General features: G+C 42.1%; 1 protein-coding gene across 2 annotated transcripts in view; it reads right to left on the minus strand.

Moving 5' to 3' along the window:
• Window positions 1-24,029, minus strand: part of mcu (mitochondrial calcium uniporter) — a 58,033-nt gene that overhangs the window by 2,270 nt on the left and 31,734 nt on the right. For both annotated transcript variants that reach the window (XM_068326832.1, XM_068326831.1), the window contains exons 3-5: window positions 4,400-4,463; window positions 905-1,075; window positions 514-618 (exon numbers count right to left, since the gene is read on the minus strand). In XM_068326832.1, coding sequence (XP_068182933.1) covers window positions 514-618; window positions 905-1,075; window positions 4,400-4,463 — 340 coding nt within the window. The remainder of the gene's footprint in view (window positions 1-513; window positions 619-904; window positions 1,076-4,399; window positions 4,464-24,029) is intronic.

Below are 24,029 nucleotides of genomic sequence, written 5' to 3' on the forward strand. Positions count from 1 at the left end.
AACAAACAAAACAAAGACAGGCTGCACAATGTTCTGGTCCATGACAATAAAATCATTTCTTTTCCCCTGCTCCTGTTGGTTGGTTTGTCAGCAGAATTATTTAAAACCCTATTCAACAAATTTCTCCTGAGCTTGCCGTGAAGGATGTGTCTTGAGGTAGAATAAAATTGAATAAATTGGGGTGCAGATCTGGATGGCGGGACAAATCCAGGACTTCTTCCATTATCTGGCCCGTTCCTTACTTTCTTAGGAAAAAATATGCTGATCATAAATAAACCAGGCATATTTAGGATATTCGTATGTATGAATGTGAGAAATTTGGTGCTGATCCAAAAGAAAATCTACATCTCCCACAGTTAAATGGTCGCTATTTAAATCCAGTACTGTGCTTACAGAAATATGAGTCTAACTTTGGATCAGCATGATTGAATCAAAGGAGACCTCTGGGTTGTCCTGTGAGAAAGTGACTCCGAGCAAACAGCTCAGGTTGTGTTCGTCAGTGCCGGTCCTCACCTCTCCTGGGTGGCCGCACGAGGTGTGTGGTGTCGTTAATGACGAGCTTGAAATCATCCAGCAGCAGGATGTCTATGCCTGTAGAGGAGGCCACCCTCGCTCCATCTGGAGAGAGAGAGAGACAGACGGGAGGGGAGGCGATGAAGAGAGGCGAAGCGCCACAAACACCGCTGACAATCATGATCAACAGGCTTGTTGTCATCTGATTATGATGGGAGGAAATAACACCGTCCACTACACACTCACACTACGTTTCATTTACTCGATGCTGTGAGGGGACTTAACAACCTCCAGACGTAAGAACATTCGAAACATGTGAGAATATGGATTTGAATCACCTGCTGGCGTTAAAAGTATTCAGTGTTGGTGCAAGTAGTGTTTGTGAACGTACCCTTGGAGTAGATGGCTACCCGGTCAATGCCTCTGTCCTCTGCCTGGAGCTGTTGCAGGAAAACACCCACACAGTCACTGAGAGGCTTGAGGGTGAATTGACAGCGCTCTCGCCGTGACGGCAAACTGACTGAGATCACTGGCAGCCCGTTCTGATACACCACTGTCACCTCTGTGAGGGGGTTGCAGGCATGGAAGTGTTAGATGACAGCACAAGATCTTCGCCAAACAACAAAAATGCACTTTCATGTCATCTCCTGCCTCCAACTGAGGATGCATATGGCTTGTTTTCCGCTAGTTAGTCTTGGTATTTTGGCATGAGAATTTTGAAACTAAATATAACAAAACTTTATAAAAAAGCACGACAGAAAGTTGCATTCAGACATTGTGTCGTCGATACCAACAGGAATACCTGGATCTGAATGAAGTTCAGGGTTATGAGGTAATTGTCACCACAAGCACACATATTTGAGGTCACTGTCATCACCAGTAGCCACAGGAATCTGAATGGCAGGTAAGAGCCTCCATGTTTTCGACAATCTCTTGCCTCCATCTGACCTTGTTTTACCAAGACGATGCGTTTCTCACTACATACTGTCATTAACTGTTCCACCCCCTCCCTGTTAATAAAAGCTTAGTAACTTTACATTGTAGTGAGTGAATGGCTCAGAGTATTGGACCACGTGATCGACTGGCTGTGTGCAGATTTCAAGGACGTGGGTGGTACAAAGGAATCCCTGACCAACAACATCTCTCCTGATTCGGGAATGGCCCCCGGCTGTAAACGCACAACGTCTAGCTGTCTGTGCAGACCGGGACTTCTTCCACTAATCCCATAAACCAAAATCATGGAAGAGTTGCAAAAATCCCTTGACTATGTCCTGTGTTAATTAATTTATCCCGCCGTTGTTAGACACAGATCCAAAGGACATAATGATGTTTAACAAATGTTTGTTTCGTTCTGAAACATGCACATACTGTCTACACTAGTTTTTCTTAACCCTTTTGTAAACATCTGTGTAACATTATCTGGATTTGGCAGCAGTACCTACTGGGAGTACTGGGATCAATCCCTCCCATGTTGAGAAGATTTAAAGCCACTGGTGTCTCGTGTGTGCTGAAACACCACAGGCAATGTTTATAGACAAAGAGGCTCAAACAGAAATCAATTCAAGAATCATCTGTAAATCCTAATCAGTCATTTTTATGTGTCTCCATTGTTTCACTGTAATCAATGCGTTCTCATTCTCATTGGTCAGCGTGCTGACACGCATGCTAGAAAACACATACAAGCTCATACGTGTAAATACATTTCACAGCGCAGTCAGGTCCCAAAGATCAATAAATCAAAATAAAGGGAACCTTTTTCCCCACATGACCCTAATGATTTGGTTTGAAAATACTGAATGTTTCAGCTTCTCATTTATAGAATATTTGTAAAAAAAAAAAAAGCTGTACATAATGTTCTTGTGGTGGAATTAACAATTAAAATGTTTTGTTAGATGATGATTATGAAGATTAAGCATCAGAAAATAAGAGAAATGAATTAAGTAATCTGTTAGAAAAAACCAGAATAAACTCCTGATGCTAACTAAAACTATTTGGTGGTGTTTCAGCTTTTTGTATTATTACCATAAGAATGATCATTTTTGTCACTAACTACTGAGCCCCTGGTTCTGTCCACTGGTATTTCATGTTTCCAGCAGTCTGAGCTCTGCTGGTCCATAACCAACAAAACCTGTGCACCACACACCATTATCATGCTGAGTGGCCTCTAATTACACGCGATCAATCAACACTGTGGACTTTAAGCCCACAGCGGAGGTAATGTTAGCCGCTGTGCTGCTGCAGCCCACAACCTTTGCCTCCTGCTCAGGACCACTGCAGTGAACCAGCACATCTCTGCCTAGGCTTTCACTATGATGCAAAAGATCATTAGCTGGCACAGGAAGCACCTACCCAGCCTCCTCTACAAGAGTGTTGACTGTGTTCAAAGACAGGAGTAGGTGGATTATTTCCCACCCAGTTCTTCATGGTGTTGACAAACTGAAACGATCCCTGGAGAACCTGAGCTGCTCCTGCTCTCTTTATCCTCTGTCCTATTATTTAACGTGTTACCATCATGTGTGCATTTCTGCTCTGATCTTACAGAATTGAAATTCAAATTACCTACTAAGTTGCTAAAAATCCTATCACACATGAACGAGAATTTTTTTTCTATATTCAACACAAAATCTTACTTTTACTGACTCAGTCTGAAAATCATATAACCACGAGAACATCACCTCTTATTAGACGTTTGCAATTCAGTTACAAAGTGTTGGTTAAAAAAATATTGCACCAAACTTCCAGATCTAATTATACAGTAGATTCCCATTTTTTATGAAGGTCAGACTTTATAAAAAGGTTTCATGTCTAACTTCCATGATGTTCATGACTGCTGACTCGAGAAAAAGAAAATATTCAGCTTCAACGGTTCAAACCCACCTACAGGGTTTGGGTTGCTGTTCTGTTAAGCTATGAAACAAAACTGTGACTTCCGAGTCCTCTGGATGTTTGATGGAGGAGGGGTGAAGTAAAGGTTGTGAACAACAACCTGCAGTGAAACACAGTTTGCTTCCTTAGGCAATGGAAATCTGCAGTATGTAGAGGGAAAGATGGATTCCACAAAGTATCAGGAAGTCCTTGAAGAAAAAGTCTCTCAGTCTATGAGGTAGATGAAGATGAAGTTTGGACATCATGGGCTATTACCAAAGGACAGAAATGACAAATCAATCTCAAAGTGCACCAAGGCTTCATTCTAGAGCAAACATCACGGTCAATTTAATTTCTGGGGGATTTAAAGGAGATGGTTGCAGCAAATGGATTCAAAAACATTCCAGAACTGGAGGCTTTTACTGAAAAACAATGTGAGTTCTCAGGAACACTGGTAGAAGCTGGGTGCAGGATATGAATTGTGTTTTTTGCAGGCTGTGACAGCTAAACGGTGGAGATGCTGATCATTAAGGGTGGAATCACTGACAGACTACAGTAGTCAGCAAAAGCAGTATTTTCTGTTAAATTTTTAAATTGAAAAAAAAAAAAAAAATTTGTAATGTCTGGTTGTTTGATTTTGTTGTTGCTAACGACTGATAGGTAACATATTTTACCGATAAACCAGATGTACACTACAATGGGGTTTGAATAATTTTGTTTTCAAGTGCAGCAATTTAAGAAAACATTATCATCTAATCAGAATGTTTCTGCAATACAGTTTCATCTCCTCTCAGCCTCCCACTTCTGTCATCCTTGCAGATGAACAGATGCTACCCCACCATGGATTCCTCATGAACAAGCACGGATGGCTCAGTCCAAATAATCCATCACTGTGTGATCAGTCAGTGACAAGGATCAAGAATACGTTTTATTTTGGTCTTTTTTTTAATGAAGGAAACCCCTTAAATGGCCCATATGTTCACAAATGAACTAAAATATGAGAGAGGAGGTAAGATCTTACCCTCCGCAGCAGCAGAGGAACACAACAGTCTCTGGCCACGCCATGAGGGGGCGCCCTTCCAAACCTGCAAACAAGAAGGAAGAGGAAACAACCTTTTTATTCCACTTGTACAAAGATTTCTCATCTGTAATATTTCAGCATGTTCAGTAACTGCAAGTGCTGCAAGCTAGTCGTGCTACAGTACAACACTTATAATCCACACTGTTTACTTCCCAAATGATTTATTTGTAATGTGGGCTGAGGCGTGTTTGAAATGAAATGGTTTCCTCTGCTCCACTTTGGGGAAAAAAATCCAGGAAACAGATCCAACTGCAGTCTATAATAGGAATAAAACATGAACACACACACACACACACACGCACACATAAAGCTACAGATGTCCAAACACTTCCTCATCCAGGAACAATAACCATTACTGAGAGGGAAACACCGCCAACGGAGAGGCAGAAGAAGTCAGCCTGAATAACAACCATGTGGTTCAGCATGAATTCTCCACTTGTGTCATAGACTGGAGTGACTGAGTAAAGGAGGGAGGGAGAGAGGAAGGGAGGGAGGGAGGAGAGCTTGGGGAAACCCTCTTTTTTTGTTGCTAGTCTATGCTGTCAGCCCAGCAGAAGTGGGAGTGCCCATATGCACTGCGTTTCTTCCAGGCTTCAGAGCTCGTGACGATTTCTGCTGAGCTGCAGTGGAACCTTTAAAGGGTGAGACGGCTGTCGGATCCCGTCGGTGTAATTCAACTTTTATAACGTGCATACGCCACAAAGCAAGCATACCTCCGACGGCATCACAAACAAAGCAACGTTTCTGTGCCAGCTGCATTGCTCATATTTAACAACTGGTGCCTGCGGTCACGTCATTCGTGCCATGTTTATACATATAGATGTGGAATCCCACACATGTTCATTAACCTTTAAGATCCTAGAGGCAGCAAATTATTTTTCACAACATCAATGCTTTCAATCAGACCTAACAAGAGGACACTCAGCATCTGGCAGACACTCACTCTGTACTGATGTCAGATTTACGATATGCACACACACACACAAACACACACGCACACCTCTGCATCAATGAGCACTAACACAACATGCCTGGAAAGAGAGTGGGTGTATTTATGCATAGGCATTACTGTTTATGGGATGTCTCTGTAAGGATGCTTTACGGATATGTGGCTATGAGATAAAGACAAGCGCTGTGAATTCTCTAGCTCATCATTGCCTGTTCATCTCATTACTCATTGGTGCAGATGCTACAGAAATCTCTGCGTTACAAACAACAGCAAAGGAGGCTAAGAATGCTTTTTCTTTTCTTTTCCCGACGCATGTCTCGTGAGAGGTCCAGGTAATGCAAGTGTGAGATCTGGCCCAAGAGTCCGATTACCGTCGTATTCACAGAACAGTTTGGGATTTTGTTTTTGCAGTTCATAAAGTACAAGCAGCCTGTGTGGAGAAAGTCCAAATTTGAGAATTTGTTTAGCTTTGAGTCATTTGATGAACTTTACTAGTCATGGTTAAAATAGAAAAATCTGGTATTCCCAGCATGCATCTGACAAGACACAGCAGCCTCGATCTCTTGAATGAATGTACTTGTCTGTCCTGTGACGTCCAATCACAACTCTGCAGTGATCTGCAAGCACAATTAATGATGATGTGGAAGGGATCATTTTTTTAGATGAGCATAATGACAGTCATCTATGATTTTCCATCCAGAAAATTCATGCGGATTATCAATGAACTTCATGAGTGATGAGGTGCTAAGTGTGTGCTGCCAGCTCAGGATTTTTGGCTGCTGCTTTTTAATAAGACGTTTCTCTACCCAAGCAGGCAATGCAACACAGACTGAGAGGCTTGGGAAGAGATCGTAGACACAGACTTTTGTTTCTACATCTTGAAACCACAGAAATCAGAGGTCAGTGGTTGTGATTAAAAGATTTTTTTGTGATTAAAAACATGTTTGTTTGTTTTTTTTTAGATGAACATAATGACTGAATGTTGTAGGAATCCTGTGATAGAATGTGTTTCTGCGTGGCGATACCGAGAAGAGCCCAAACAGTACTTAGGTTTCTAATCAGATGACATGCTGAGAAAGGCATTTTGGCCAGTCAAGAATAAACTGCACAGTCTGCAGAGAATAGTGCAGCCCCTGCCTGATGCATTCACTGACAACAGCTGAATCCAGGAGGAGAGATGCCAACAGCATCCCCAGACCCAGCCCACACACTGGCAGCACTGCAGACATACTGAAATATGACTCTGCATACATCCATCTGTGTGGCGACATGTATGTGTGTGTGTGTGTGTGTTTGTGTGTGTGTGTGCCTCTGCAGGTGGCGTGTGCCGTCGTCTGTTCGCCAGCCTGTTTGTCAGCGGTAGTTGCAGAACCTCCCCGTCCACTCCCTTCCTCACCCTTCAGCACACAACCTCCTGAAACGCCGCCTGAAATATTTAGCAGTGTAGCAGCAGTCAATAGCACAGCAACCTTGGAATCAATGTCGTAGAGACTGGGGGAAGAATAGAAAGACTGGCATCGAGGATGACTGGGAGGATGGACGGATGGAGTGGTGGAAGAGAGACGGGGATGTGGAGAATGCCAGGATAAATCGAGCAGCAGCAGGGGAGCAATAGAGATAAATGAGGACTGGAGTAAAACGCTGCGAGTCTCGAGCACGCTAGCACTTCTAGCCATGTGCTGCATTTACTGTAAGCTGCAGACACACCACCCCCCCTCACCAATGCTGAAACGTGACAAATGAAAGTGTGTGTGTGTGTGTGTGTGTGTGTGTGTGTGTGTGTGTGTGTGTGTGTGTGTGTGTGTGTGTGTGTGTGTGTGTGTGTGTGTGTGTGTGTGTGTAAAAGGAACAGCAACTTAGTAAAGAGAGAAGCAAGGGCTGAAGGGAAACTAAAGAAGGCAAAAAGGGAAAGAAGCAGATAAGCCGTGAGTGTGAGGACAAGCAGATGGAGGGAGGAGAGGAGGAGGAGAGGAGGAGGTAGATGGGGGACTGCTGATCACTGCAGTAAAGGAATCCCTCATCTAGGAAGGGGGGTTGCCCCTCTATATCACCCGCCCTCTCTCCCTCCCTCCATCTCCGTCTTACTTGCTCTCGTCATCCTGATGTGTCGGTTTGATCTCCTCTCATTCTCATCTGCACTGCGCTTTCACTTCCACTGCGTTTCTTCATATCTAATGTGTATCGGTCTTTTAAAACAAATAACTATTCAGTGCGGCATATACAGAGCACGCAGGGACACATCAGATTATGTAGTGTGTGTGTGTGTGTGTGTGTGTGTGTGTGTGTGTGTGTGTGTGTGTGTGTGTGTGTGTGTGTGTGTGTGTTCTATCCAGCAGCAGCTCAGGGTGTGTGTGCTGCATCCGTCCTGTGTCGCTCCCACATAGTGTAGGTGACAAGTTATGATAATGATCTGCAATGAACATGAATCCTCCTCGGAAAACTAGGACCATGACCGACGGAATCTCTTTGTAAAGAACACCAAGCATTCATCCTGAGCAGAGCTGAGCTGTTAATCCAACGGTGAAACTAAAACGCTTCTGAGTACGTTATCCAAATCACAGGAGGGTTTTAGAATAATGTGAATTATTGGTAAAGGGTAACGAAAGGTCTGAATTTAGAGGACGTTTCGAGAGCAAAGAGCTAATCTTCAACTACTGCTTTATGTCGACTAGCACATTGAGAAAATTTTTAAAAAAAACCAGCACCATCACTCATATTCTCAAAGTCACATTTAAGTAATGAACACAAAGTAATTTGCAGAACGATGATGACTTTTTATATATGAAAATTTCAGTTTTGGTTTTTTGTCTAAATTACAAATCACCAGCTTACAATCATATTCAATCTCGAGACAAGAAAGGAATTGAAAAGAAAATCACATCGTCATTATCATCAGTGTCAGTCTGTTTGTCTTCAAGCAGGATGACTACAATCAATCTGAAGACATTTTAGGGGTTGAAGAACAATGGGTTAGATGTTTGGTTTTTATATTTTATTGGTGAATTTTAAATGTAAAAAATCCAAAGTAAAACAATAACTCATATTAAAATCGCTAATGTTGACATGATATTAAACCTCATATTGTGTGTAGTTCATTTTCTACAGGGGATTCTGTTGACATGACGACATTCTCGCTCTTCTTTCAGGGGGATTAAGTGCTCCTCATGTCGACACAGATTCATAACCTGCTACCAGAGGTGGATTCAAACTAGAGCCAGAGACACTCAGGAGTCATGTGACAACATGAATAAAATCTTACATAACTTAAGTATTTTCTGCACTATAAGGCACACTGGACTATAAGGTGCACCTTCAATGAATGTCCTATTTCAAAACTTTTTTCCAAAAATAAGGCCCACTGGATTATAAAGTGCACTGTCAGCTTTTGATAAAGATAAAGGCTTTTAGGTGCGCCTTATAGTGGGGAAAATACTGCAGTGTGAATAGTTTACATTGTACATACATTAACTTGTTCCACTTCTTGCTGTACAGGTATCACCTAGGACACAAGCAGTAATGGTTTGGTTTATACGCTTCTCTAGATCTGTCACGTCAAGTGGATCTGAATGAAAAGTGACACCGTGGTAAGAATCTCTTCTGTGGCGACACAACCTTTATCTCCAGGCACAAGATGGAGAAGTTCTGAGCGGCGAACGCAGTGTGAAGTGTGTCTATATGTACTGCCGACACCAGCAATGACAGATAATGTCTTGTCATGATTGCACACATGCATCTACAGTACAGTTTGTTGATGCTTTACTCGTATTTCCGATCGCTTTGGAGGTGATGATCTAAGGGTCGGTTTACGATGAAGCAGCTGGGATTAACTTGCCAGTGATGCAGACATTTAGTCAAGGCTCTGCTGCTCCATTGTGTTTGGAAGCAGAGAGGCATTTACGTCCAAAGTGGGGTCAGAGGGAGGGTACAGTACAATTGTGCAATGACAACATGGGGTATGTTGGAGGGAATCCAGTCCATCCTGCCTTCACCAAAGAAGTGGACTTAAGTAAACTGCCAGACAGGAACCAGAAGACTCAGTGTGTCAACGATTCCATTGAGAGGCCAAGAACTCTCTTGTGTAACAGAGTTTACAGTTCATCACCTATAATAAGCGGTGACACCTTGCTGACTCGCCTTTAAGGACTGCTTCCGTGTGAATTGTTGGAGAAGGAGAGTGAGCTTTATGAGCTAATAAAGTGGAAATATGCCATATCTACTGTATTATCAGCTGCTGGAGGGAGCGTTTGTGTGGACGATGCTCGCATTCATTAACCCAGAGAGACTATTTTGTATCGTTATATTTCTAGCTTTATTACTTTTTACAGCACATTAAGAGTCTGCTAACTCTCTTGCTCTGATTTTCAGCCACTTGCTTCATCTTCACTAAGAAATCCTGAAATATCACCTGAATTACATGAAAGCGCCATTTGTTTTATTTAATTTTATGACTTCATGCACAAGGAAGGAAGCAAAAAAAAAGAAAGGAGACACTTTCCAGTAAATATTTGCTTCCTGTATTGACAGGAGGTTAGATATTAACATAATGTCTAAGCCAGAGCCTTCCAATTCATCTCTACTCCCAAAACATTTTTGTATCGTTTTTATTTGGTAGGAATTCTCTTCAAAACCTATATATATATATATATATATATATATATATATATATATATATATATATATATATATGCAATTTAACAGTTATGGTTTGGCGTGGTGCAACTCATCAGTAAGTCAAGTTGCAGATCAAGGTGTTTATGATTCCAGAGAAAAATGCTAATTATTTGCAAAGGGAAACAGAGTGTGTTTAGTAATGACCACAAAGTGTTTTTCACACTGCTTCTGGTAGCTGATATTTTAGATATAAAACTTTCAGAGCTTTTTTTTTTTGTGTGTTAATTTTTTTCTTTGGATTTGGAAGAAAAATAAGGAGGAAAGAAAAACTTTTATAGATCAAAGCACTAGCTTTGATCTATGGTCTTAATCACACTAGCCTTCTCCCTCGTCTTTCTATCTTATCCAGTTCCTGAGTGTACAAAAGTTGAAATTTGACCTAGTTTTCTCTAGGTCAAGGTCATCTCATTTTCATCCCCTTTGCCGCTTGAGTATGTGCTTTTTATTTAATCTTTCTATCTGCAACGGTTACGAAGATATTTGATGGACAAACTAACGAACGAACACACAAACACTGACAATTACAATACATCACCGCTTTGAAGCAGGATGTAATAAAAAGTAAAGAATAATATGCACTGGTAGGGCGTCCAGGGTGTACCCCATCTCACCCGTAGCCAGCTGGGATCGGCTCCAGAAACACCACCATGATGGATGGATGGATGGAGTGAGTTTGTAAAAGAAAAAAAAAAATTATGAGACCCATCCCTGGATCCCCCTCCTCACTTCACACCTGATTCCCTTCAAACTGAATGAAATCTGAACTGAATTAAAACACTGACCACTCACCATCACGATCATCACTAATTGCTTCCACACATCTTTAAATAAGTAAAGGACACACTGTGGTCCAATTCTCCACCTACTGGTCCTGTCCACGCACCTACTTGTAGGTTTAAGTTGCAGATAACCAGCAGCAGCCATTTACAATTCACAGAACGAAAGCAATTCTCTATTCTCCCCTCAAATGAGGAAAAAACACACAAACACACCTCCATAAGAAGGTCACTCAGCAGTTGGTACAGACCAAAATGGGTTGGAGTACAGTGTGACAGTAATTACAGTCATTTTTTTCCCCGCCTCAGCACCAATAAATTTATGTGACCAGAGAAAATGGTGCATTTTGACAGGACTGTGTTTGTCTGGTGAAAACCATTAACAGATATGAAATCTCCCCTCACACACTGGGGAGGGGAAGTGAAATCAGGACGAAACGCAGCGCTCCACCGATACCTGTGCCAATCTGACCCCCCCCACTGCAATGCAGAGTCGATGTTGAGCACAAACCCTGATGAGGCTATTTCCAACATCAAAACCTAGCAGAGCGAGATATAAATAATTCCAGCATAATCTCCCATTCCTTTTCAATAAATTGCCTTTCTGATCCTGAACATGCTTTGATTAATTAATACCAGCTCATGGATTGCTTAATCCACGGGATAAGAGCTCAAATGGGAATTAATCAGTCTCTACGCCATGTGGACTTTTATCATAAGGATGCTAAAATCCTCACCAACCAGGGCACTAAAACCCACGCCCTCCGCCACCCTGTTCTAGGACCAGCAGCACTGGAACCTGATGCATTATTAAACAGCAGTGCAGGCTTTGACGCCTGAGCTCAGCGTTCAGTCACTGCACTTCACAGCTCTGCTCCTGGCTGAAGTGGCATCTGTGTTTTCTACTGGGGTCACATGTGAGATCTGACAGGTGAAGACACCGAAAACCGTGTTTGCACGTGAAGTGTGTGTATGTGTGTGTGTATGTGTGTTCAGACCATGCTCACACACCAGATGGATCTACCTGCTTGTGTCCACTCTCACTGAAGTGTAGATCACGCAACCCTCAGCCCATGTCCTAGAGCAGATGAAGAGACTTCATTTCTTTGTCTTAAGTAGCTGAGAAGCTGCAGCCGCTCACAGACATGCATCTAAGCGAGGCATGAAAATCCAACCTGGTCCATACACACACACACACACACACACACACACACACACACACACACACACACACACACACACACACACACACACACACAGTCATTCAATGTACACGTTTCATCTGACTGCAAATCCTACAGCCCTGAGTAAGCCTCAAGATGATGACAAAGTGGCGACCTGCAGCTCCTCCACATCACGTGCATCACGCACCAATCAATGGTGCTGAGTAAGCACTGTTGGTTACGATGCTGCCTTTCTTCCTCTTCATAACGCCACTGGTGTACCCGGAAGTCTTCTTTTCTTTCTACACTTCTCACTGTTACAGTTATCATTTTGCAAGCACATCTCTGAGAGCACATCTACTTTGTGAAGAACATTTGCTCTTGGTAATAATAGTGGAGGATGTAACACCTTTCATTTGTTCTCTCAAGCCCACCGTACAGCATGTTCCCACTGAAGCTGCTTCAGGCAGGAAGAAACAAGGAATGCTCCATTGAGCTCGATCAAGAAGTTCAGCCTTAGGACAGACTATCCAGATTTCTAGCTGGTCGACTAAACAAAAACAAAACCCAACCCTCACATTCAATCCTGTGGTAGAAACACCACCTCCAGGGTCCCAAGTTCATGACCACATTTATTAAAACCCAAATAAAGTATCACATTCCCAGCAAACACATTAGCACGAGGTCACCACCAATTTATCTCTCATCTGTGAGGCTGAGGGGTGAATGTTGCTCCATTTTTCCCGCTGCAGCTTCATCTCCAGCCTTGTGTTCGTAATCAGATCCCCCGGCTGGGTTTCATCAACGAGTCAGAAACACAAGCTCTGTACCTTGTAACTCATCTGATGATGCTAAATGAACACTTTACGCTTCACATCAATTCAGATGCGAAATGCCTGACATTCCATTTCATTAAAAATACGCACACTGCAATATAATTTTGATTTGTTCTGAACTATTTAGTCAATTAAATGAGGGTCTATGGCAAATTAGCAACATTACAAGAATTAGCATATTTTTTTCTGCATTATATCAACTCATGAACATCCATCTGTTTAATGGATTACTTTGGTATGGAGGAAAACATGGTTTATACTGCGTGGTACTTCTCAGGCAAGTTCTACAATTATGGGATGCATCCCTTTTCAATGATTTCTTAGTAGATTTATGATGTTTACTCTTACCAGATGGCAGTGAGAAATATATCCTAACCTAAGAGATAATATCCAACCGGATAAAAACAAAAACCAAAAGACTATAGTGCAGATGCATTGGTATTTGGCATATCCTCCATTTCTTTGCCTAGTGTGATGTATACTGTTGTGGATTTGTGCTCCAGAAGAGAAGATCACCATTCTATCTCACTTTTAAAAATCATGTTAACATGGAAGCAAGTGAGAAACATTTATTGTTCATTTTTGTGTAAAGTTCCATGAAAAGAGATGCAATTTTCCAGATATGGAGAGGCTATTTATAATAAAAGAAATGTGTGTGACCTCCCCTTGTGGTCTGAACAGCCTGAAGTCTGACCTGGAATACACAGCATGATGAAGAGGAGACCAGATTTTAAGTGCCTTCATAAATGCTCTTGCTTTTCACTTCCAGCAGCATCTTTGCTTCTTGTCTCTCCTTCTGTCTGAAAGACTAAACTTAACGGTAATCAATAGATAAACTCAAAACGAGAAGGTGACAGCCCTAAATTTAGGTTTACTGTTCTCCGACTTAAATAGCATCAACCTCCTATTTAATCTAACATCTCCACTATTTGAAAAGTAGAGACAAAGCTGTTCAGAGGGTTTGCTGAGCTGAGGCTCCTGCAAAGCGGTGGAATTATGGTCAGACTGGAGGACGGGCGGAGGAGACAGGCAAAAGGCACGTGGCAGAACGATAAGTGATAGGACCATCGGGGATGTGTGTTCAGACTCGAGGGGATGGGATCATTGTGTCATGTGTGGGAATCTCCCTGCGAACAGAAGGATGTGAGGCAGCACTGTAGCAATAACCTACAAACTGACAGCTGCTACCATAAATGGCTGAAAAACAGGACAGTGAGCAGTTTAGACGGTATGTCCATGATGCAGCGCTGGCCCTGGATGGTTGTAGCGCTGACATTCAGGACAGCTGCTGTTATTAATGGAAACATGGATCTGGGAACGTTCCTTCTGAGGGGCTTTGTCAATACTCTCCCTCCCTGTACGTCTTTCCTCTGGCGCTCCATGTGTTGAACACGACTTGAACTCTTAAGTGTAAAAAAGTCTGAGACAGCACAGCTGGACAAGTGGCTGGAATGCCGATGTTTGTTGCAAGCAAGCTCAGTTTTCAATTATTAATCAGCTGGATTAGCTGGCCAGCCTGTTCAGTGGAGAGAAGAGGCTTAAGAGATCTGGAAAACTCAATCCACAGTATTGTATCTCTGTGGCCTCCTGGCTGGGAGTAATGGGTCTTTTACTCTGCTGTGGTCCACATGGACATATGGCGCTCAGACATGCCAGAGCGGACGCTGGGCTAATTAACGCTACTTTGACAAAGACTGGACCAGACGCTGCTGAGGAGAGGCTGCAGCACAACCAGCGACTCACGACGAGCAGAACACACTGGTGTGTGCACAGTTACTGATGCGCAAGCTGTACGCCATGGCTTCAACATTTGAGATGTGAAGTTTAGAGCAGTGACAGAAAAATATGATCTGGATATGATGGATTGTTTTCCCAGATGTGTGCCTGAATATGCAGTAGTTTAACTAGATTCTACTTCTCACTGCTCAACTTCCACCTTGACGTTTCAGTGGGAAACCAAGATGTATCAGGAGGCTAACAGACTGCCTGAACAACGATTTACATCTATGTCTCTTCTATCATGTAATAATGATGATGAAGAAAAGCTCCCTATTGTAGAGGAGACTAAATACTGAAATTGAAACTATCCATCCATTTCCTTCACCAATTTTATCCGCCGTTACAGGTCACGGGGAAATGGAGCCTATCCTAGCTGGCTTAGGGCGTGATGCGGAGGACGCTCTGGAGCCACACAGAGAAGGGCAACCATGCACGGTAACACACACTACGTGAAATTTGGAACGGCCAATTAACCTAAAACTTTTTTTTGGACGTGGGAGAAAGCCGGAGAACCCAGAGAGAACCGGCGCAGACACGGGGAGAACATGCAGACATCGCACAGAACAAGACTCGAACCGCCCTGCTGCGCGGCGACAGCGCTACCCATTGTGCCACAGTGCCGCCATAGAAATTGAAACTATAGGAATGTTAAATGACATAAAGAGATAAATGTGCACCAGCGACAGAATTAAATAAGTGTTTACAGATCTGTCACGCAGCACCAGTACGAGCTGCTCGAGGCACAGGGATTGATCCCCAGTGACAACCTAAAATGAAGAGTTGGAGACAAATCAAAGCATGTCATTCAATCAGAAGAAACCTTCGAGGCTGATATAAAACAATGTAGTATGCTTATACCCTCTAATTGACATTAATCAATAAGCAAACATATTAGACAAAACTGGGTGAAAAACAGAAAGATGTTTGGGAAATGCTCGAAAATACCAAACATATTAATGCAGAAATTTTTATAGACGCTGCAGGGCTGTCGTGATTTAATGACAGGTTTGCTCTAAACCATATTTTCAGTTAAGCCACAACAGAATTGAAATGAGTCAACCAGTTCATTTAGATTCAACCAGCTTTGGGGGAATTCTATAAATAAAATTTTTGTGAAGTTAAACTTTGATAAACAGCATATAGCAGCCTTGACCTTTGAGTGAATGTAGGAGTGAAAAACAATCCAGCACAGCTAATTAACTGTCTCAACGAAGCATTATAACCCGGTTAAGCAAGACGAAACACAACAAGGCCTTCATGAAGGCTGTTCCATTTTATTTCTTACAAACCACTCTGTTTGACCGGACAGAAAGAAAAAGGAAGCGCTTGTTCAATTATATTTGAAAAGACAACAAACAAATCCCAATGGATGAATGGAACAAATAAGAAGAAAAATAAGTAGCTTTGATTTTATCCCTTTAAACGCAGCCATGCTCTTTATCGAACTGCATTAGAAAGAAAATCATTGTCAGAGATAGCTTTTCGAAAATGTTCTTTCTAACCAACGGTAGGAGCAAAAGTTTCTGCTTTTTTCTAGAGCAGAAATATCCTCACAACATGCATGAAATATTCACAGGTCATGTGTCGTGGGGCCTTCTGGAGGCAGGGCGCTCACACACAGGCGTTGGAAGGTTTACAGAGCGAGTCTGTGAGCTGTCCGTCACTCAGCTGACCTGGGGGGCCGGGGGGATGGAACACAAAGCAGTCATGTAAGAAGACAGGCCTGGCCTTCAGATCTTAGAGAGTCCTGGGTGGCATCCCCTTCTGTCTGCGTGTGACATGATCCAAGTCATGACAAACGCACCCCGACTCTCAGATCAGACGAGAGCAACAGTCACAACACTGATCAGTGTGTGATAGTCAGTCAGTATTAAGGCTCCATTAAAAACTACATCTGCAGATGACTTCAAGACCGTCCCAACCCGTCTCACCTTTCTTTCCCCGTCTGCCCACTCATCTCCCTTCAAATGACATAATGACGTCATATTAAAGAAAGCCAGGAAGCCTCTCAATGTTCCAACAAAAACTCTGTCCTCCAGTTCACTACAACTTCATCTTCATCATCAGAATGAAGCTCACTACAACACCCAGCCTAGTCGAATCCTTCCACTCCGAACGTGACGAAATTCTACATCGAGCTCAAGGTTTTCCTCCGGCCTACTTCCCTTTCAACCTCACTGGAGTTTTCAAGCCTGTCGGAGACTAATTATATGTATGTTCACTTAATCTCAAAGGGCTGCGATTACCACATATTAACAGATCTGTGGCCTTCACTGTTTTCTACAGAGAAATGCTTAAAATCTCCTTGAGAAGCTTATTATTTATTTCATTTTTGGAATCAATTTGCTGTGTATTTGTTTTCTGAACCTTTTATTTAATTTACTCATATATAGTTATTTCAACCAATGTGTACATACTGTAACATGACTATGTTTGTGGACGTTCCCTCCCACCCTCCAAAAAAACATGCGCTTCTGGTTAATTGACCGGTCCCAAATTGACCGTAGGTGTGAATGTGTACGTTTGTTTGACCTACATGTGGCTACGCAATGCACCGGCATCACGCCCTGAGTGTCCCCTGCTTCACGCCCCAAGTCCGCTAGAATAGCAAGCTCCGGCAATCTGCAACCCGCAACAGTAGATGATGCGGGTTTAGATGATGAATAAATGAAAAAAGAGAAAGGAAAATGCCCCACAATGAGCAAGGCGGTTAAGTGGCTGTTGATGAGATGATTGCCATCATCTTGTCTACAAAAAAATGGATGAATAGTAACTTTTAAAATATTTTGTAAACGTTACTATAACCTTATTTAAAAAGGTTATAGTAACCTTCAATAAGGTTAGAGCTAAATATTATTATTAACAATAATAATAATAATAATACATACATACATGCAAACAAGTACATGAAAACTATTTCCGTCGGCATGCCGACGGAAATAGCCGAAGTGGCCCGAACGCTCCCAATCATTAAACATGCACTCGGGTCATAACCTCCTCTCGTCCAATGAAAAACAGAGTTTTTCATTGGAAAATAGTAGAAAAAGTAGAAAAATAGAAAATAGAAAAAGTAGAGTTTGTGTTAAAATTCTAATTGAACAACAAAAGGTGAATGCTTTTTGTAGTCTTAGACTTTTAATCCCTATGACCGGCAGGAATAACCAGTGATGCATGTAAATGTGTATTCACCTCCCTTGCTGTTTTTCATGCCTTTTTAAATTGAAATGAAAAATCATGTTATCGAATTAAAAAAACTAAACTAAACTATGGCATATCAATGGTGTTGGCGGTGATGGTTGTCAAAGTTAAAATGTTTTCTAGTCCAAGTAAAACTTACAAGTAAACATTGAGTAATACCAAGAATCAAATTTATTAAAATCAAAGTGTCGCAGTCAAAGTTAAAATGTCTTCTAGTCTAAGTAAAACTTACAAGTAAACATTGACTAAAATTTTGTATGAGTGTATCTTCACATAACGAATGCAAGTTTTCAATTGTTGAATCTCACATTTATACCTGCATAAAGTAGGATAGAAATAAAGATAGTTAAGCCCCGTTTTCTAAAAAATTTCCCGGGGAAGGCCCCCCGGACCCTCCTTTGGGGGTATCCCCCCCATGCCCCCTTGCAACGAGCGTTGGTCATCCGCGCACTGCACCACTGTCTTGGACACAGAGTGTGGCTTTTTGTGGCTTGCTCAATTCTTTTACAATGAGCCACAGTGGCTTCGTCATATTAGCTCCTAGTGCAAGCCTAGAGGATGTGTGAAACAGAGTAGAAATAGAAGGAAGAATGAAGGTCTAAATATAGACAAGACAGTGACAAAATTAGTGAGTAGGTGACTCACAGTCTGGAAACGCTGAAGTTACGTAACACACTGAAATTTATAGAGGACAACATTAAAAATACTAGGTGTTATTGTGTATTTTCAGTCATTTTATGCTCCAGTCTGGAGAAATAGGAAGAGAAATGGAGTAGAAGTTATCTTGAAGGAGGAGTTTGTCAGAAATGTCCTGGAGGTAAAAAGAGTGTCAGATAGAGTGATGAGTCTGAAGCTAGAAATCGAAGGTGTGATGTTCAGTGTTGTTAGTGGGTATGCTCCACAGGTAGAATGTGAGCTGGAGGAGAAGGAGAAATTCTGGTTGGACTTTGATGAAGTGGTGCAGGAAACAGAGGTGATGAGGAGGTGATGGGCAGGTTTGGTATCCAGGAGAGGAACGCAGAAGGACAGATGGTGGTTGACTTTGCAAAAAGGATGGAAATGGCTATAGTGAATACTTTCTTCCAGAAGAGGCAGGAACATAGTGTGACCTATAAGAGTGGTGGTAGGAGCAAACAGGTAGACCTCATCTTGTGTAGACGGTGTAACCAGAAGGAGATCAGTGACTGCAAAGTAGTGGTAGGCGAGAGTGTAGCCAAACAGCATAGGATGGTGGTGTGTAGGATGACTCTGGTGGTGAGGAAGATGAAGAGGGCAAAGGCAGAGCAGACAAACAAAATGGTGGAAGCTGAAAAAGGAAGAGTGTTGCATGACTTTTAGGAAGGAGTTAAGACAGGCTCTGGGTGGTCAGGAGGTGCTGCCAGATGATTGGACAACTACAGCTAATGTGATCAGGGAGACAGGTAGGAGAGTACTTGGTGTGTCATCTGGAAGGAAAGTAGATAAGGAGACTTGGTGGTGGAATGAGGAGGTACAGGAGTGTATACAGAGAAAGAGGTTAGCTAAGACGAAGTGGGACACTGAGAGGACTGAGGAGAGTAGACAGGACTACGGGGAGATGCAGCGTAATGTGAAGGTAGAGGTAGCAAAGGCCAGACAAGAAGCTTATGATGACTTGTATGCTAGGTTGGACAGTAAGGAGGGAGAGACTGATCTATACAGATTGGCAAGACAGAGAGACAGAGATGGGACGGACGTGCAGCAGGTTAGGATGATTAAGGATAGGGATGGAAGTCTATTGACAGGTGCCAGTAGTGTGATGGGAAGATGGAAAGAGTACTTTGAAGAGTTGATGAACGTGGAAAATGAGAGAGAACAAAGACTAGAAGAGGTGACTGTTGTGGACCAGGATGAAGCAAAGATTAGTCTGGATGAAGTGAGGAGGTCATTGAAGAGGATAAAGAGTGGGAAGGTAGTCGGTCCTGATGATATACCTGTAGAGGTTTGGAAGTGTCTAGGAGAGGTGGCAGTAGAGTTTCTGACTGGGTTGTTCAACAGGATCTTAGATAGTGAGAAGATGCCTGAGGAATGGAGGCAAATGGTTCCCATTTTTAATTTGCGATAACTTGGCGTCTCACCCAAGGTGTATCTCCCCTCTCACACACAGTCGGCAGGAATGGACTCCAGCATAACTTGGGACAGATGAGAAGATCACGGTCATCTCATACATTATTTCCTTTGGGATAAATAAAGTGTGTATCTCTCTCATCTTTAAGAGATGAAAGAATGAATGATTATGTAATCACTGTACTCAAGATTTCACAAAGTGTTCAATTCAATTTCTTTGCTTCTAGGATGTGAATGTCTGAATATCTATACAGTTATTCATTTTTTTATTGTTTTTAGCATATGTTTATGGAAAGTATGTATACCGATATATTCTGCACAGTACAAACCCTAGCTTGCAATTGTTAGGTTATGTGTGTAATGACTGAATACTCTGATTCAATGGCAACAAAATCAATGAGAATAATTCACCATTGCAGTTGCACTCAACATCATAGCAGACAAGATAATAAATAGAACACTGGACTTATCTGAGCTTTTCAGTCACATGACTGGTTAAGAGACACCAGTACTACTTGAAAAACTCTGATGACTCACTGTGTATCAGTCAGACAATGGCCTTCACAACCACTAACTGATTTCTGAGTTAATTAAAGTTGAACTACAAGTGTTCTCTAGATAATCAGGAAGTGCAGGGGATTTTAATATGTGTGGTGTGGTTGTGAACTTAAAAAAACAAACAAAAAAACCCCACCTGTTTACTGTATTGGTGCAATTTTGTTAACTAAGAAAGATGTCCACAACCAAGACCTGTCACTGCATTGGTTTCCCTTTTTAAATGGAACCATAGCACAACAGTGTGTTTAACAGGGTGTGAACATCCAGACATGTGACCCCATTTACACAGTTTCCAATTTAACCCGTTAGGTACATCTGCCTCAAGCACAACGTCAGTGCCCCTTATGCCCATTTCAGCCCCTTTCTAGACAAACGCAACTCAGAAAACTGATCAAATTGGATATCCAGAGTCATCACGCGGCAGCAGCAGCAAAATGTGTTCTTTCCCTTTCCCTTTCATTTCATGTCTTTTTTTGCTGGTTTGGCTGGTTATCTCATCACAGTATGAACAGATTTCAATCAAATTTTGGAAAGAGGTGATCCTTGGAATTTAGAATAGGTGATTAGAGTCAGATATATTCTGTTGAAGGTACGGACGCCGACATTTTTGTTTTTAAAGTCCTGGTGAAGGTCTACCTATCTATTTTTTAAGTGTATTTCCCTTTAACTGACAAACATGAAGGATCGAGAGAAGAAAAAGGATTCAATCTACAGATGAAGCTTTCATTCCCTCATTTCCCCAGCAGGAGAGTGAGGACTCTACAGAACAATCCGAACAACACAAGCAAGTACGTCCAAACAACAGTCTTTGGCTAGTTCACTGACGTCACCTGGATGAAGTTACATTCATGCTTCACCAAAATCAAAGGAAGTCTAGAAAGTCCTACAGTCTCCTTATAAAGGTCAGTGAGAGCAAAATTATGAATAATTAATTTTCTACATTTTTTGCAATATATAAGTATAAGTAAGACTGCATCAAGCACTTTGATGGCATGTACAGTATGATAGATGGGGCCTCTATCTGAAGACATACTATCATCTACTTGACCAATGAAAAAGTTACAGATTCTGTGAAATGAATGTTAAATGAATAAATGAAATGAATGAATGGGTGTAGCTCTGTTCATCTTGGCTGCCATTGGTTTGCTGAGTTGCTGGGAAACAATGGAAAACAGCATGTTGCGCCATCTTCAGGGGCTGGAAACATTGATCTACTTTATGTGATCATTCAACCATTGCAGCATCACAGTGGGGGTCGAGCTTATCCCAGCTGACACTGAACAACAGGCAAGGTACAGCCTGGACATGTCAGCAGTTCATCACTGTGGAAGGTAAGCAGTAAGCAATTGTATCTCTAATTGCTAATGTCTACTATTAAAGCATCAAAACAGTGTTTGAGTTTGGGATCTTTGCTCAGACCTCATCACTTTCTGCAAGTGTATTTACATGAAGGCAGAATGTTACTGATTAGAAAAGTTCCTGAACCTCCTTGATGGGATCCTACAGGTGGATGCTGGTGTGGAAGTGGGTTTTAAAGTGCAGCAACATTGACAGGAGCAAAGGCAAAGTGTTGCAGCCTGAATATACTTAAATTGAGAGAGGTTTGTGTGATCATGATTGAAGAAAATGAGGCATGTCGTGTGTGAGATAGATATACTGTATTTAATCATGTGAACTTCCCAAAATGGGAAATTTACATGATTGCAAGCATATACAACAATGCAGATCAAGCTTACTGCCTGAACTAGCTCGCAGGCTTCTCTCGATTTACAGTAAATTGGCACCATCAAAGTTAGATAGTTCCACTGAAAGCTGTCACCTGATAACTTCGATGCATCTTTTTTACAATCTCAACACATATTTATCAAGCTTTAGCCACAATTGAAATATTAACATCTTTGGGAAGTGCAAGTCACACAGTATCCAAAAAATATCACCTCTGTGAGTTAAGACATGTTACAAAGAAAGTAGAATTGTTTTTGATTGAAATCACAGTAATTCCCCCATGTTATCTTTCATTCTCTCTGCCTCTCCAGTGCTGCTGTGGGGAGGTGTGCCTCGCATTTTGAAAACCTCTGGTCTAGACGATGGAAAACCAGAACAAACCAAGATGGTATCTGTTTCTATAAAGAACGATTGATTGTTCATTTGTTCAGAGCGGATACGTGAACCACTGAGCCCATGCACAACTTCAGGAAAGTCTTTCTAACTTTTCTACATTGTATTTCTTCCAATCTCGGTGGCACTATACAACTGAAAAAGGTTGGGATTCGAAATGCTCAAGTGTTGCTCTCTGACCTCGACTGTCTGGGCGATAAGCTTCAGGCTTGTAGCTGCAGCTCACACAGAGTGGAGGCTAAGAGTAAACGGTATAAACTAGTATGGTCCAAAACCTTGCTGTATTGCTGCCATACAAGGAGAGGAAGAAAATAACTGTGCACAGAAAGAGAGATGTGCTCTGTAAACATTTAGATGGGACTTGGGCTTGTGACCAAACTGTTTAAGGGGAAGAGGACGAAGAAAGCAGTTCAATGTGTCATTTAAATAGAGGGACAAATCTATTTTCATGGCTATGTTCATAACACACCTGCCTCCTGGAGACAAGAATGGCCCTTGTTTCCAGTAAGTGACCATTTCACAATGTCAAACTACACTGATACAAGCCTGCACATTGAGCTCTCAGCATAAAACAGCTCATTCTGCTCTTGACTTCAGCCACCTGCCAGAGATTTGACAATGTGTTATTACTTTCTTATCTCCGATCAATAATCTTACGTGGTCTGCAATTTACCCTTGTGATCTATCCTTGGGTACAATTTCACAATGAGAAACCAACAACAAGTTGTCTTCCTCTTTTATATCTCTCTCTTTGTGTATCAGTGTGACATCTCCCCAAATTGCCATGGCTCCCATCTGCAGGACGGTGAGTCGCAGATGGTTCAAGAGGTCCACGCATGAATAGCGCTGCTGAGACAGAGACTATGTGTCTGCAGCCGTGACCCATCAGGCCTCGTGGGAAGCTGTAGTTAAACTGACTGATGCCAAGCACCAACGGGGGGGGGGGGTTGGCTTCGCCGAGCAGGAAACAAGTGCCTCTGGTGCAGCAATGCAGGAGTGAGAGATGTCAATAGAATGATTAAGGAGATAAAAGGAGTGTTGACTGAGAGCACTGCTACACACAACTGGTAGACGGTGTTGTAGCTGTGGTTTACGATGATGTTTATAATGCTGCAAGTTTATATGACCTGATTTTCTGTCTTCTGGATCTTGTATAAAGTTCAACTGTTTTGCCGATTTATCCTTTTTCCTACAGCGGTTATGGCAATACCATCTTGAGCCCTACTTAGCAGACAACAAGCCCAGACAAGGCAAACACTCCCTACTGAACCGCCTACATATCCTTTGTCTTGTGTGCTTTGAACAAACAGCTTCTCCTCTGGAGACTAAGTCAGAGGAAGAGGGGCGATGGGTGGACGACGTCTGGCTCAACCTACAGAAAGAAATCCCATTGATGGTTGCTTCCCAGCGGCAAGTAATGTATACAGTTACTCTTTT

This window comes from Antennarius striatus, chromosome 11 (assembly GCF_040054535.1).
Source record: "Antennarius striatus isolate MH-2024 chromosome 11, ASM4005453v1, whole genome shotgun sequence".
NCBI classification, from domain to species: domain Eukaryota; kingdom Metazoa; phylum Chordata; class Actinopteri; order Lophiiformes; family Antennariidae; genus Antennarius; species Antennarius striatus.